Genomic DNA, 16,378 nt, shown 5'->3' on the forward strand with positions numbered 1-16,378 from the left:
TTATAACATAAAGAAAGCTCTTCCTCTGCAGACATTGACTCAGGTCCTGAAACAGTATTTTAAAGCATTTTATCTTTAGTTTCCGTTGTATCCTCAGTGAATAAATAAATCAAAAGCAGTCCAGAAAACACAGATTGGATATAAGCAGTTATTACAAACCTCAATGCATTTTCTTTTCTTCACAGGGTCTTATGAGTCTCTCTTCATGCGTGAAATTGATCGCTTTAGTAAGTATCTTCTGTTGATTGATTGAAATCTGCACCACACAGGTTCATGCTTTGGCAGCTTCAAGTGGCAACAAGAGATAAATTAAATGTTAAAAGGAATTACACCCAAATTACCAAAACTTAACATACTATCTTCATGACTAGATATTACTAGAGGTAACTGAGAAAATGTGTTATGCAATTTGGATAAATGAAAAGTTAATAACAAAATGCATCTCAGCCTCATGAGATATGTAGAAAAGCAGCATTAGTTCATGTATAGAAAGTAACACATCTGTTAATTCTTGCAGACATCAACTCACCTGACGGCTCCAATGAGCGTCTCCTTACTACCTAGCCCTCCTCTCATTTCTCAGTTTGTACATCCTCGATTCCTTTCCTGGCCTCCTCTCCTCGCATCTTAGTCCCTCCCACCTGAGATGCGAGCGGAGGAGGCGAGGCAGCAGATATTTAACAAAATGGGACATCCTCACTTTGGAGCCGTCATGTCAATTAAAATAATGTGCTGCAGAGCTGCATCATCTGTCCATTGCTTTTTTTACAGCCTACTACTGTATTTAATGATCTCTGTCAGATGAGCAGAACAGTGTTCATGACAACTTATATATTTACTTTGAATTCAAATCGCAATGTGTCGTAATGCGACAAAGATGTACGGATGTCATACATTGTTATATTTTATTGAACGCACAAACACACATATATATATCCTTTATGTATTTTATTGTGTGAAGCACTACAAATGGTTTGTATATTCCAGCTGTGTGTCACGCCTCTTTTATATGTCATGTGTGCTGAAAAGACTTCCTCAAAGGATAACCTGTGCATCCTCGCTCATAGCTCCTCCAGCAAGCCTCCTCTCTCCTTGAGATGCATTTTAGGAATTGAGACGTCCTTAAACATGACGCGCTGAGATCGATTTCCGGGTCACAGGCAGGAGGACGGATGAGAGAGGAGATGAGGAGGCACAAAATAGATAAATGAGAAGAGCCCACAGTCTGAAGTCTGAGAGGAACCAACTTAGCAGGAAAAAAAAGCGCTACTACTGGACAGAGGATATAAAACAAAAAGGGGAGCTGGAAAAACCAGAAGAGACATTAAATTGACAGATAACACAAAAATCAGAACAAAGTATTTAATTAAGCTCAGAGAGCTGTGTAATTTAAAGGACAATAGATTTATCTAATGGAGGGACTAAACAGTTTCAGACCATGTCATTGACTTGACATCCATGAATAATTGAGGGCCATGTTATAGAAGCACTAGAAGCATTAAGAAGCTATCCTAAACTTAAACACACCTTTTAAATAACTTGTTCCTACTAAAAAAATGTATAAAAGATCATTTTTTGCACACAATATAACATTTATTTGCCACAAAATTAAAAACATCTTCTGTCTGGTCTTCAGGGGCTTTGTCCATAAAAATGTTTGGGGTCAAAAAAACAAAAATTACAAATTGAGTCTTTAAAAGCTGCTCAGTTAAACCACAAGTTCTGCAAGTTACTAATTTCAGATAATCATTTTTCTCAATTCAAAAATGGCTTTGCATGTTTGGAATTGAAATAAGTCCAGCTGTTTGTTTTGTCCCAAGTCATGATGTTCTTCAGTTAGAGGCTTTTCCAGATTTAGAATCAGTTATGTAGTTTAGGAGTAGTAATAAGTTCAGCTGTTCATTAATGTGTTAATGTTGTCTTTATTAACAGGATTGATACTCAACTATTTTCAAGGTAACTGTTTTTTTTCTTCTCTTTCACTTGAAGGTTACAGCTTTGGTCAGACTTACTTAGCTTATAGGATCAGACTGGTGTTAAATATATTTCTTATTGTCAACAAGTAAAACCAACAAAGTGATGAGTCTGTCTCTACATACTTGTCAACGTCCCTCCCTGTCTGTGGCTCTCAACTTCAAGCTCGTTACTTCCTACTGAAGACGTAGATCAGAAATATTTAGTTTAGTATTTAGTTAGTTTAAGTGATGGAGGCCAAAATCCACAGTGTGTCCACACAGTCAGAAGTGAGGGAGAAGGAGTAGATGATATTTCTAGGATTTTAAACTGGTAATTATACTTTTCTTGTGGAAAAACTATATGAGAGACATTATTATTAGACGCAGAGTATTTTTCTGTCTTTATACATGTGTGGAGGGGATCTTTAAGAAAGTAAACTTTGATTTAGCTGCGTTAACGTTACTCTGAAGATCAGATTAAAACTGAAATGAAGCAGCAGAGGTTTCATGACTTTGCGTCATTTCATCATCATTTCTGTATCAGACCTGCTGTATGTCAGCGTGAAGCAAACATACACGTAAATGTAAAGAAAAGAACCTGAAAATATAGCACTGGGGAAGTTTCAGCCAGTAGAGATGAATATATGATGCAAGAAGAGGGAGAGGAGGACGATGAAGACACAAACTGGAAGATTAATTGTTGGATTCATTTTTGTGTCTGTTGGTTTAGTTTAGTTTTATTTTCTAATTCTTCCTTTTACATCAACGTCACTTATAGAACATCAGTGTTCATTTTTGAGTCTATAGTTTTTCATGAAGAAAAACAGTGAAAACTTCAATAAAACATGTAGTTTTTGGTTCCTGCTGTAGGTTCTTAAGATGCTTTGAGCCTCCTGCGAGTGTTCAGGAGTCACTCGTTCATCTTTGTTTGTTTGTAAGAGCGTCGTCAGTTATGATGCTTTTGGGAAACAAACCTCTGAAACTGTAGAAGGTTCATAAGATGGATTTTACAGTTTCATCATAGCTTTAAGATGCTTTTGGAGAAAAAAACCTGGTTGTTTGGTCTGCAGCAGGGTTTGACAGGTTTGACACCACCATAAATGATCGGAGCCAACGCACCATTATGTTGATTTTCTATGATTTCTTCCTCTCACACACGTGATGTTGACAAACCTGAGAATATTATAAGATCATGTAAAAAATTAACGTAATGCATTAAAGGAGATTGTAGTCTTTAATTGTGTGTGTGTGTGTGTGTGTGTGTGTTTGTGTGTGTGTGTGTGTGTGTGTGTGTGTGTGTGTGTGTTTTTATCAATGTCTCTCCACAACTTCCCAATGATGAAGGTGTGAACAAATGTCTCCTGAAGAAAATGAAGAAAGAGAAAGGTAAAAGTTTTCCTGTAGGAAGACATGATGTCAGCTGCTGAGCTACATGACTTTGTACAGATTCTGATGTCAGTGTTACATAATGAAATACTGTTTTGATAATGAGATCATTTTATTCTTGATCGTCTCACCATATAAATATGAAAAAGGTTGACATTTGTTATGTCTAAATTAAAAATCTAAATATGACCAAAGTCTGGCCCAACATGAGATCTTCAATACTTTTACTATTTATATAAAATCAAACATTATGTTTTAGTTGACTTTAAAATAATTATTAATTATAAATCACATGGTAAAAAAATGTTTGTTTTCAGTGTTTTGTCCATATTACCCAACTCTGCACCCACCAATGTTCATGTAATTTGAATAATAGATTTAAAAAACAATAGATGACTGAGTTTAATTTTTGAAGTTTTAAACCAAACAGGAAGTGAAGTTAGGAGGTGCTGGTGTTAATGGTGTTACAGGAAACTATCAAAACATTTTGTTAATGTCTGAAACTGTTGTGATGTTACATCACTTTAATCTATTATATATCATCATTTATAACATAAAGAAAGCTCTTCCTCTGCAGACATTGACTCAGGTCCTGAAACAGTATTTTAAAGCATTTTATCTTTAGTTTCCGTTGTATCCTCAGTGAATAAATAAATCAAAAGCAGTCCAGAAAACACAGATTGGATATAAGCAGTTATTACAAACCTCAATGCATTTTCTTTTCTTCACAGGGTCTTATGAGTCTCTCTTCATGCGTGAAATTGATCGCTTTAGTAAGTATCTTCTGTTGATTGATTGAAATCTGCACCACACAGGTTCATGCTTTGGCATCTTCAAGTGGCAACAAGAGATAAATTAAATGTTAAAAGGAATTACACCCAAATTACCAAAACTTAACATACTATCTTCATGGCTAGATATTACTAGAGGTAACTGAGAAAATGTGTTATGCAATTTGGATAAATGAAAAGTTAATAACAAAATGCATCTCAGCCTCATGAGATATGTAGAAAAGCAGCATTAGTTCATGTATAGAAAGTAACACATCTGTTAATTCTTGCAGACATCAACTCACCTGACGGCTCCAATGAGCGTCTCCTTACTACCTAGCCCTCCTCTCATTTCTCAGTTTGTACATCCTCGATTCCTTTCCTGGCCTCCTCTCCTCGCATCTTAGTCCCTCCCACCTGAGATGCGAGCGGAGGAGGCGAGGCAGCAGATATTTAACAAAATGAGACATCCTCGCTTTGGAGCCGTCATGTCAATTAAAATAATGTGCTGCAGAGCTGCATCATCTGTCCATTGCTTTTTTTACAGCCTACTACTGTATTTAATGATCTCTGTCAGATGAGCAGAACAGTGTTCATGACAACTTATATATTTACTTTGAATTCAAATCGTAATGTGTCGTAATGCGACAAAGATGTACGGATGTCATACATTGTTATATTTTATTGAACGCACAAACACATATATATATCCTTTATGTATTTTATTGTGTGAAGCACTACAAATGGTTTGTATATTCCAGCTGTGTGTCACGCCTCTTTTATATGTCATGTGTGCTGAAAAGACTTCCTCAAAGGATAACCTGTGCATCCTCGCTCATAGCTCCTCCAGCAAGCCTCCTCTCTCCTTGAGATGCATTTTAGGAATTGAGACGTCCTTAAACATGACGCGCTGAGATCGATTTCCGGGTCACAGGCAGGAGGACGGATGAGAGAGGAGATGAGGAGGCACAAAATAGATAAATGAGAAGAGCCCACAGTCTGAAGTCTGAGAGGAACCAACTTAGCAGGAAAAAAAAGCGCTACTACTGGACAGAGGATATAAAACAAAAAGGGGAGCTGGAAAAACCAGAAGAGACATTAAATTGACAGATAACACAAAAACCAGAACAAAGTATTTAATTAAGCTCAGAGAGCTGTGTAATTTAAAGGACAATAGATTTATCTAATGGAGGGACTAAACAGTTTCAGACCATGTCATTGACTTGACATCCATGAATAATTGAGGGCCATGTTATAGAAGCACTAGAAGCATTAAGAAGCTATCCTAAACTTAAACACACCTTTTAAATAACTTGTTCCTACTAAAAAAATGTATAAAAGATCATTTTTTGCAAACAATATAACATTTATTTGCCACAAAATTAAAAACATCTTCTGTCTGGTCTTCAGGGGCTTTGTCCATAAAAATGTTTGGGGTCAAAAAAACAAAAATTACAAATTGAGTCTTTAAAAGCTGCTCAGTTAAACCACAAGTTCTGCAAGTTACTAATTTCAGATAATCATTTTTCTCAATTCAAAAATGGCTTTGCATGTTTGGAATTGAAATAAGTCCAGCTGTTTGTTTTGTCCCAAGTCATGATGTTCTTCAGTTAGAGGCTTTTCCAGATTTAGAATCAGTTATGTAGTTTAGGAGTAGTAATAAGTTCAGCTGTTCATTAATGTGTTAATGTTGTCTTTATTAACAGGATTGATACTCAACTATTTTCAAGGTAACTGTTTTTTTTCTTCTCTTTCACTTGAAGGTTACAGCTTTGGTCAGACTTACTTAGCTTATAGGATCAGACTGGTGTTAAATATATTTCTTATTGTCAACAAGTAAAACCAACAAAGTGATGAGTCTGTCTCTACATACTTGTCAACGTCCCTCCCTGTCTGTGGCTCTCAACTTCAAGCTCGTTACTTCCTACTGAAGACGTAGATCAGAAATATTTAGTTTAGTATTTAGTTAGTTTAAGTGATGGAGGCCAAAATCCACAGTGTGTCCACACAGTCAGAAGTGAGGGAGAAGGAGTAGATGATATTTCTAGGATTTTAAACTGGTAATTATACTTTTCTTGTGGAAAAACTATATGAGAGACATTATTATTAGACGCAGAGTATTTTTCTGTCTTTATACATGTGTGGAGGGGATCTTTAAGAAAGTAAACTTTGATTTAGCTGCGTTAACGTTACTCTGAAGATCAGATTAAAACTGAAATGAAGCAGCAGAGGTTTCATGACTTTGCGTCATTTCATCATCATTTCTGTATCAGACCTGCTGTATGTCAGCGTGAAGCAAACATACACATAAATCTAAAGAAAAGAACCTGAAAATATACCACTGGGGAAGTTTCAGCCAGTAGAGATGAATATATGATGCAAGAAGAGGGAGAGGAGGACGATGAAGACACAAACTGGAAGATTAATTGTTGGATTCATTTTTGTGTCTGTTGGTTTAGTTTAGTTTTATTTTCTAATTCTTCCTTTTACATCAACGTCACTTATAGAACATCAGTGTTCATTTTTGAGTCTATAGTTTTTCATGAAGAAAAACAGTGAAAACTTCAATAAAACATGTAGTTTTTGGTTCCTGCTGTAGGTTCTTAAGATGCTTTGAGCCTCCTGCGAGTGTTCAGGAGTCACTCGTTCATCTTTGTTTGTTTGTAAGAGCGTCGTCAGTTATGATGCTTTTGGGAAACAAACCTCTGAAACTGTAGAAGGTTCATAAGATGGATTTTACAGTTTCATCATAGCTTTAAGATGCTTTTGGAGAAAAAAACCTGGTTGTTTGGTCTGCAGCAGGGTTTGACAGGTTTGACACCACCATAAATGATCGGAGCCAATGCACCATTATGTTGATTTTCTATGATTTCTTCCTCTCACACACGTGATGTTGACAAACCTGAGAATATTATAAGATCATGTAAAAAATTAACGTAATGCATTAAAGGAGATTGTAGTCTTTAATTGTGTGTGTGTGTGTGTGTGTGTGTGTTTGTGTGTGTGTGTGTGTGTTTGTGTGTGTGTGTGTGTGTGTGTGTGTGTGTGTGTGTGTGTTTTTATCAATGTCTCTCCACAACTTCCCAATGATGAAGGTGTGAACAAATGTCTCCTGAAGAAAATGAAGAAAGAGAAAGGTAAAAGTTTTCCTGTAGGAAGACATGATGTCAGCTGCTGAGCTACATGACTTTGTACAGATTCTGATGTCAGTGTTACATAATGAAATACTGTTTTGATAATGAGATCATTTTATTCTTGATCGTCTCACCATATAAATATGAAAAAGGTTGACATTTGTTATGTCTAAATTAAAAATCTAAATATGACCAAAGTCTGGCCCAACATGAGATCTTCAATACTTTTACTATTTATATAAAATCAAACATTATGTTTTAGTTGACTTTAAAATAATTATTAATTATAAATCACATGGTAAAAAAATGTTTGTTTTCAGTGTTTTGTCCATATTACCCAACTCTGCACCCACCAATGTTCATGTAATTTGAATAATAGATTTAAAAAACAAAAGATGACTGAGTTTAATTTTTGAAGTTTTAAACCAAACAGGAAGTGAAGTTAGGAGGTGCTGGTGTTAATGGTGTAACAGGAAACCATCAAAACATTTTGTTAATGTCTGAAACTGTTGTGATGTTACATCACTTTAATCTATTATATATCATCATTTATAACATAAAGAAAGCTCTTCCTCTGCAGACATTGACTCAGGTCCTGAAACAGTATTTTAAAGCATTTTATCTTTAGTTTCCGTTGTATCCTCAGTGAATAAATAAATCAAAAGCAGTCCAGAAAACTGAGATTGGATATAAGCAGTTATTACAAACCTCAATGCATTTTCTTTTCTTCACAGGGTTTGATGGGTCTCTCTACAGGCATCGGACTCATTGTAAGTATCTTCTGTTGATTGATTGAAATCTGCACCACACAGGTTCATGCTTTGGCATCTTCAAGTGGCAGCAAGAGATAAATTAAATGTTTAAAGGAGTTACACCCAAATTACCAAAACTTAACATAATATCTTCATGGCTAGATATTACCAGAGGTAACTGAGAAAATGTGTTATGCAATTTGGATAAATGAAAAGTTAATAACAAAATGCATCTCAGCCTCATGAGATATGTAGAAAAGCAGCATCATTATAAGATCATGTAAAAAATTAACGTAATGCATTAAAGCAGATTTTAGTCTTTAATTATGTGTTTGTGTGTGTGTGTGTGTGTTTTTTTTTATCAATGTCTCCCCGCAACTTCCCGAAGACAAAGACATTGTCAGACGTTTCCTGTTGGAAAAGATGGAAATGAGAGGTAAAAGTTTTCCTTTAGGAAGACATGATGTCAGCTGCTGAGCTACATGACTTTGTACAGATTCTGATGTGCAGTGTTACATAATGAAATACTGTTTTGATAATGAGATATTATTTTGTCCATATTACCCAACTCTGCACCCACCAATGTTCATGTAATTTGAATAATAGATTAAAAAACAATAGATGACTAAGTTTAATCTTTGAAGTTTTAAACCAAACAGGAAGTGAAGTTAGGAGGTGCTGGTGTTAATGGTGTTACAGAAAACCATCAAAACATTTTGTTATTGTCTGAAACTGTTGTGATAACACAAACACAAAGTATAATACAAAAACAAGAACAAAGTATTTAATTAATCTCAGAGAGCTGTGTAATTTAAAGGACAATAGATTTATCTAATGGAGGGACTAAACAGTTTCAGACCATGTCATTGACTTGACATCCATGAATAATTGAGGGCCATGTTATAGAAGCACTAGAAGCATTAAGTAACTATCCTAAACTTAAACACACCTTTTAATTAACTTGTTCCTACCAAATAATATGTATTAAAGATTGTTTTTTGCACGCAATATAACATCTTTTTGCCACAAAATTAAAAACATCTTCTGTCTGGTCTTCAGGGGCTTTGTCCTTAAAAATGTTTGGGGTCAAAAAACAAAAACTACAAATTGAGTCTTTAAAAGCTGCTCAGTTAAACCACAAGTTCTGCAAGTTACTAATTTCAGATAATCATTTTTCTCAATTGAAAAATGGATATGCATGTTTGGAATTGAAATAAGTCCAGCTGTTTGTTTTGTCCCAAGTCATGATGTTCTTCAGTTAGAGGCTTTTCCAGATTTAGAGTCAGTTATGTAGTTTAGGAGTAGTAATAAGTTCAGCTGTTCATTAATGTGTTAATGTTGTCTTTATTAACAGGAGGAGGTGGACCCAACAATTATCAAGGTAACTATTTTATTTCTTCTCTTTTACTTGAAGGTTACAGCTTTGGTCAGACTTACTTAGCTTATAGGATCAGACTGGTGTTAAATATATTTCTTATTGTCAACAAGTAAAACCAACAAAGTGATGAGTCTGTCTCTACATACTTGTCAACGTCCCTCCCTGTCTGTGGCTCTCAACTTCAAGCTCGTTACTTCCTACTGAAGACGTAGATCAGAAATATTTAGTTTCATGTTTTAAAAAAGTCTCAGTCATTTTGTCACTGTAGTTTTTAACAAACAAACAGAGGAAATGGTGTATTTGTTGGGGACTATTTTCAGCGGTGGATGAATCCACATTTGAACTGTTGTGAGTATTTCTGGCAGCAGGACTGTGTGTGCAGGATTGAGTCAAAATAAAGGACAGTGTGTTCATGTTGATGAAGGAACATGTCACCCAGTACAGCGGTGTGACTCATTGACCACGGAGCCACAGAGGTCAACAGAGCTCTACGGCACAGAGGAATAAGATATATCACACAATACTTGTTAGTATAATTAATAAATAGAAAGCAGTCCAGGAAGCACTGATTTGTTGACAGCAACTTAATCCTTTTAGTTAGTCCTGGCCAGGCTGTAACTTCTGTATAATGAACTTGACAATAGTTAGTTTAGCTGTTTTTGTTTTTTATATGTGTGTTAACTTTGTGTTTATTCACAGATGTACAACATGATGAAGATCCTGTTGTCCCGGGTAAGTGCTTTACTTTTCTGCTGTGGATTCTTTTAATGATTGAAATGTTAAATGTTTTGGTGCTAAAGATGTTTATAATGTTACAACAATGACTCAGAGGGAGGAATGATGAACCTGTCTGGATAAACCAGATTTAACTGTTTAAGTTAAGTTAAAGTTTAAAAAAAGCTGAGACAGAGGTGGACACAAGTTGTTACCATGTTGGAGAGATATAATGAACTATACATTCATATAGTTCTTCTCTATCATGCAACTTGCTCTCATCACCTCAAAACTGAGAATAAAATTTGATAAAGTTTCATTTTCACCTCTGAATTTCATACAGTTGAAGTCCTACTGCTCTGGGATTGTCCTCAAATTGAATCAGTGTTCAAACTGTGTATTTTAACGCTGTGTAATTTAAAGGACAATAGATTTATCTAATGGAGGGACTAAACAGTCTCAGACCATGTCATTGACTTGACATCCATGAATAATTGAGGGCCATGTTATAGAAGCACTAGAAGCATTAAGTAACTATCCTAAACTTAAACACACCTTTTAAATAACTTGTTCCTACCAAATAATATGTATTAAAGATTGTTTTTTGCACATAATATAACATCTTTTTGCCACAAAATTAAAAACATCTTCTGTCTGGTCTTCAGGGGCTTTGTCCATAAAAATGTTTGGGGTCAAAAAACAAAAACTACAAATTGAGTCTTTAAAAGCTTAAGTTCTGCAAGTTACTAATTTCAGATAATCATTTTTCTCAATTGAAAAATGGATATGCATGTTTGGAATTGAAATAAGTCCAGCTGTTTGTTTTGTCCCAAGTCATGATGTTCTTCAGTTAGAGGCTTTTCCAGATTTAGAATCAGTTATGTAGTTTAGGAGTAGTAATAAGTTCAGCTGGTCATTAATGTGTTAATGTTGTCTTTATTAACAGGATTGATACTCAACTATTTTCAAGGTAACTGTTTTTTTTCTTCTCTTTCACTTGAAGGTTACAGCTTTGGTCAGACTTACTTAGCTTATAGGATCAGACTGGTGTTAAATATATTTCTTATTGTCAACAAGTAAAACCAACAAAGTGATGAGTCTGTCTCTACATACTTGTCAACGTCCCTCCCTGTCTGTGGCTCTCAACTTCAAGCTCGTTACTTCCTACTGAAGACGTAGATCAGAAATATTAAGTTTAGTATTTAGTTAGTTTAAGTGATGGAGGCCAAAATCCACAGTGTGTCCACACAGTCAGAAGTGAGGGAGAAGGAGTAGATGATATTTCTAGGATTTTAAACTGGTAATTATACTTTTCTTGTGGAAAAACTATATGAGAGACATTATTATTAGATGTAGATTATTTTTCTGTCTTAATAGATACATGTCTGGAGGGGATCTTTAAGAAAGTAAACTTTGATTCAGCTACGTTAACGTTACTCTGAAGATCAGATTAAAACTGAAATGAAGCAGCAGAGGTTTCATGACTTTGCGTCATTCTGTCGTCATTTCTGTATCAGACCTGCTGTATGTCAGCGTGAAGCAAACATACACATAAATGTAAAGAAAAGAACCTGAAAATATAGCACTGGGGAAGTTTCAGCCAGTAGAGATGAATATATGATGCAAGAAGAGGGAGAGGAGGACGATGAAGACACAACCTGGAAGATTAATTGTTGGATTAATTTTTGTGTCTGTTGGTTTAGTTTAGTTTTATTTTCTAATTCTTCCTTTTACATCAACGTCACTTATAGAACATCAGTGTTCATTTTTGAGTCTATAGTTTTTCATGAAGAAAAACAGTGAAAACTTGAATAAAACATGTAGTTTTTGGTTCCTGCTGTAGGTTCTTAAGATGCTTTGAGCCTCCTGCGAGTGTTCAGGAGTCACTCGTTCATCTTTGTTTGTTTGTAAGAGCGTCGTCAGTTATGATGCTTTTGGGAAACAAACCTCTGAAACTGTAGAAGGTTCATAAGATGGATTTTACAGTTTCATCATAGCTTTAAGATGCTTTTGGAGAAAAAAACCTGGTTGTTTGGTCTGCAGCAGGGTTTGACAGCTTTCACACCACCATAAATGATCGGAGCCAACGCACCATTATGTTGATTTGCTATGATTTAATCCTCTCACACACGTGATGTTAACAAACCTGAGGATATTATAAGATCATGTAAAAAATTAACGTAATGCATTAAAGCAGATTTTGGTCTTTAATTTTGTGTGTGTGTGTATGTGTGTGTGGTCAATGACATCAATGAAGGTGTGAACAAACGTCTCCTGAAGGACGAGAAGGAAATGAGTTAAAGTTTTCCTGTAGGAAGACATGATGTCAGCTGCTGAGCTACATGACTTTGTACAGATTCTGATGTCAGTGTTACATAATGAAATACTGTTTTGATAATGAGATATTATTTTGTCCATATTGCCCAACTCTGCACCCACCAATGTCCATGTAATTTGAATAATAGATTAAAAAACAATAGAACCAAACAGGAAGTGAAGTTAGGAGGTGCTGGTGTTAATGGTGTTACAGGAAACCATCAAAACATTTTGTTAATGTCTGAAACTGTTGTGATGTTACATCACTTTAATCTATTATATATCATCATTTATAACATAAAGAAAGCTCTTCCTCTGCAGACATTGACTCAGGTCCTGAAACAGTATTTTAAAGCATTTTATCTTTAGTTTCCGTTGTATCCTCAGAGAATAAATAAATCAAAAGCAGTCCAGAAAGCACAGATTGGATATAAGCAGTTATTACAAACCTCAATGCATTTTCTTTTCTTCACAGGGTTTGATGGGTCTCTCTACAGGCATCGGACTCATTGTAAGTATCTTCTGTTGATTGAGTGAAATCTGCACCACACAGGTTCATGCTTTGGCATCTTCAAGTGGCAACAAGAGATAAATTAAATGTTTAAAGGAGTTACACCCAAATGACCAAAACTTAACATACTATCTTCATGACTAGATATTACTAGAGGTAACTGAGAAAATGTGTTATGCAATTTGGATAAATGAAAAGTTAATAACAAAATGCATCTCAGCCTCACAAGATGTAACAGCCTACTACTGTATTTTATGATCTCTGTCAGATGAGCAGAACAGTGTTCATGACAACTTATATATTTACTTTGAATTCAAATCGTAATGTGTCGTAATGCGACAAAGATGTACGGATGTCATACATTGTTATATTTTAATATATAAACACATATATATCCTTTATATATCTTATTGTGTGAAGCACTACAAATGGTTTGTATATTCCAGCTGTGTGTCACGCCTCTTTTACATGTCATGTGTGCTGAAAAGACTTCCTCAAAGGATAACCTGTGCATCCTCGCTCATAGCTCCTCCAGCAAGCCTCCTCTCTCCTTGAGATGCATTTTAGGAATTGAGACATTATTATTACATTATTACAAACCTCAATGCATTTTCTTTTCTTCACAGGGTCTGATGGGTCTCTCTACAGCCCTGCCTGTACGACTCATGGTAAGTATCTTCTGTTGATTGACTGAAATCTGCACCACACAGGTTCATGCTTTGGCAGCTTCAAGTGGCAGCAAGAGATAAATTAAATGTTTAAAGGAATTACACCCAAATAACCAAAACTTAACATACTATCTTCATGGCTAGATATTACTAGAGGTAACTGAGAAAATGTGTTATGCAATTTGGATAAATGAAAAGTTAATAACAAAATGCATCTCAGCCTCATGAGATATGTAGAAAAGCAGCATTAGTTCATGTATAGAAAGTAACACATCTGTTCATTCTTGCAGACATCAACTCACCTGACGGCTCCAATGAGCGTCTCCTTACTACCTAGCCCTCCTCTCATTTCTCAGTTTGTACATCCTCGATTCCTTTCCTGGCCTCCTCTCCTCACATCTTAGTCCCTCCCACCTGAGATGCGAGGGGAGGAGGCGAGGCAGCAGATATTTAACAAAATGGGACATCCTCGCTTTGGAGCCGTCATGTTAATTAAAATAATGTGCTGCAGAGCTGCATCATCTGTCCATTGCTTTTTTTACAGCCTACTACTGTATTTAATGATCTCTGTCAGATGAACAGAACAGTGTTCATGACAACTTATATATTTACTTTTAATTCAAATCGTAATGTGTCGTAATGCGACAAAGATGTACGAATGTCATACATTGTTATATTTTAATATATAAACACATATATATCCTTTATATATCTTATTGTGTGAAGAGACGTCCTTAAACATGACGCGCTGAGATCGATTTCCGGGTCACAGGCAGGAGGACGGATGAGAGAGGAGATGAGGAGGCACAAAATAGATAAATGAGAAGAGCCCACAGACTCAAGTGTGAGAGGAACCAACTTAGCAGGAAAAAAAAGCGCTACTACTGGACAGAGGATATAAAACAAAAAGGAGAGTTTGAAAAACCAGAAGAGACATTAAATGACAGATAACAAAAAAACAAGAACAAAGTATTTAATTAAGCTCAGAGAGCTGTGTAATTTAAAGGACAATAGATTTATCTAATGGAGGGACTAAACAGTTTCAGACCATGTCATTGACTTGACATCCATGAATAATTGAGGGCCATGTTATAGAAGCACTAGAAGCATTAAATAGCTATCCTAAACTTAAACACACCTTTTAAATAACTTGTTCCTACTAAAAAATTGTATTAAAGATTGTTTTTTGCACACAATATAACATCTCTCTGCCACAAAATCAAAAACATCTTCTGTCTGATCTTCAGGGTCTTTGTCCATAAAAATGTTTGGGGTCAAAAAAACAAAAATTACAAATTGAGTCTTTAAAAGCTGCTCAGTTAAACCACAAGTTCTGCAAGTTACTAATTTCAGATAATCATTTTTCTCAATTGAAAAATGGATATGCATGTTTGGAATTGAAATAAGTCCAGCTGTTTGTCTTGTCCCAAGTCATGATGTTCTTGAGTTAGAGGCTTTTCCAGATTTAGAATCAGTTATGTAGTTTAGGAGTAGTAATAAGTTCAGCTGTTCATTAATGTGTTAATGTTGTCTTTATTAACAGTAGCAGGTGTAACCAACAATTATCAAGGTAACTGTTTTATTTCTTCTCTTTTACTTGAAGGTTACAGCTTTGGTCAGACTTACTTAGCTTATAGGATCAGACTGGTGTTAAATATATTTCTTATTGTCAACAAGTAAAACCAACAAAGTGATGAGTCTGTCTCTACATACTTGTCAACGTCCAGATGTGGCTCTCAACTTCAAGCTTGTTACTTCCTACTGAAGACGTAGATCAGAAATATTTAGTTTCATGTTTTTAAAAAAGTCTCAGTCATTTTGTCACTGTAGTTTTTAACAAACAAACAGAGGAAATGGTGTATTTGTTGGGGACTATTTTCAGCGGTGGATGAATCTACATTTGAACTGTTGTGAGTATTTCTGGCAGCAGGACTGTGTGTGCAGGATTGAGTCAAAATAAAGGACAGTGTGTTCATGTTGATGAAGGAACATGTCACCCAGTACAGCGGTGTGACTCATTGACCACGGAGCCACAGAGGTCAACAGAGCTCTACGGCACAGAGGAATAAGATATATCACACAATACTTGTTAGTATAATTAATGAATAGAAAGCAGTCCAGGAAGCACTGATTTGTTGACGGCAACTTAATCCTTTTAGTTAGTCCTGGCCAGGCTGTAACTTCTGTATAATGAACTTGACAATAGTTAGTTTAGCTGATTTTATTTTTTGTGTATTAACTTTTGTGTTTATTCACAGATACAGCAGTTTCTATTCCTGTCTCTGGTAAGTGCTTTACTTTTCTGTTTTGGATTCTTTTAAAGTTTGAAATGTTAAATGTTTTGGTGCTAAAGATGTTTATAATGTTACAACAATGACTCAGATGGAGGCAGCATGATGAAAGAATCCCAAATGTCTGAATAAACCAGATTTAACTTTATTGATAAATTAAAGTGTAAAAAAAGCTGAGACAGAGGAGGAGGAAGGGCCTCTTGTAGGTTGGCTAGGAGCCACTGAGTGGACAGGTGCAGTTGTTCAGACATAAATCACCAACCTGAGGCAGACCTTCTGGACACTAGCCTCTGCCATACATTACCAGTTCACCTTCAGAAGTCTAACTGGTATCAGTCATTTCTGTAAACACAGCAAGAATATAGACTTATAGACCAAAAGACAAACCAAACCAACCAAAGACCAAACAATCCTGATTATTTAAAAAAAAAAAAAATCAAAGAGGATGTAGAGACAGAAAAAGCTCCACGTTTTATCAGACACATGGACTCATATTAAGAGAA

At 35.5% G+C, this 16,378-nt stretch overlaps 2 protein-coding genes across 6 annotated transcripts in view; both read left to right on the forward strand.

Annotated features, from left to right (window-relative positions):
- Positions 1-16,378, forward strand: part of LOC121913709 (DLA class I histocompatibility antigen, A9/A9 alpha chain-like) — a 258,294-nt gene that overhangs the window by 231,354 nt on the left and 10,562 nt on the right. Inside the window, exons 16-30 of one of the 3 annotated variants that reach the window (XM_042436472.1) lie at positions 186-227; positions 1,933-1,956; positions 3,300-3,341; positions 4,073-4,114; positions 5,818-5,841; positions 7,207-7,248; positions 7,980-8,015; positions 8,386-8,433; positions 9,352-9,378; positions 10,075-10,107; positions 11,036-11,059; positions 12,881-12,916; positions 13,543-13,584; positions 15,128-15,154; positions 15,843-15,976. In XM_042436472.1, coding sequence (XP_042292406.1) covers positions 186-227; positions 1,933-1,956; positions 3,300-3,341; positions 4,073-4,114; positions 5,818-5,841; positions 7,207-7,248; positions 7,980-8,015; positions 8,386-8,433; positions 9,352-9,378; positions 10,075-10,107; positions 11,036-11,059; positions 12,881-12,916; positions 13,543-13,584; positions 15,128-15,154; positions 15,843-15,961 — 608 coding nt within the window. In that variant the 3' untranslated portion in view covers positions 15,962-15,976. Of the gene's footprint in view, positions 1-185; positions 228-1,932; positions 1,957-3,299; positions 3,342-4,072; positions 4,115-5,817; positions 5,842-7,206; positions 7,249-7,979; positions 8,016-8,385; positions 8,434-9,351; positions 9,379-10,074; positions 10,108-11,035; positions 11,060-12,880; positions 12,917-13,542; positions 13,585-15,127; positions 15,155-15,842; positions 15,977-16,378 lie in introns of those variants that run through there. The other 2 variants (XM_042436473.1, XM_042436474.1) reach the window with 2 other exon arrangements.
- The window catches only part of LOC121913712 (major histocompatibility complex class I-related gene protein-like), a 100,956-nt gene that overhangs the window by 57,466 nt on the left and 27,112 nt on the right, over positions 1-16,378 (forward strand). The gene's annotated exons all lie outside the window — the stretch shown is intronic.

This window comes from Thunnus maccoyii, chromosome 15 (assembly GCF_910596095.1).
Source record: "Thunnus maccoyii chromosome 15, fThuMac1.1, whole genome shotgun sequence".
Taxonomy (NCBI): Eukaryota; Metazoa; Chordata; class Actinopteri; order Scombriformes; family Scombridae; genus Thunnus; species Thunnus maccoyii.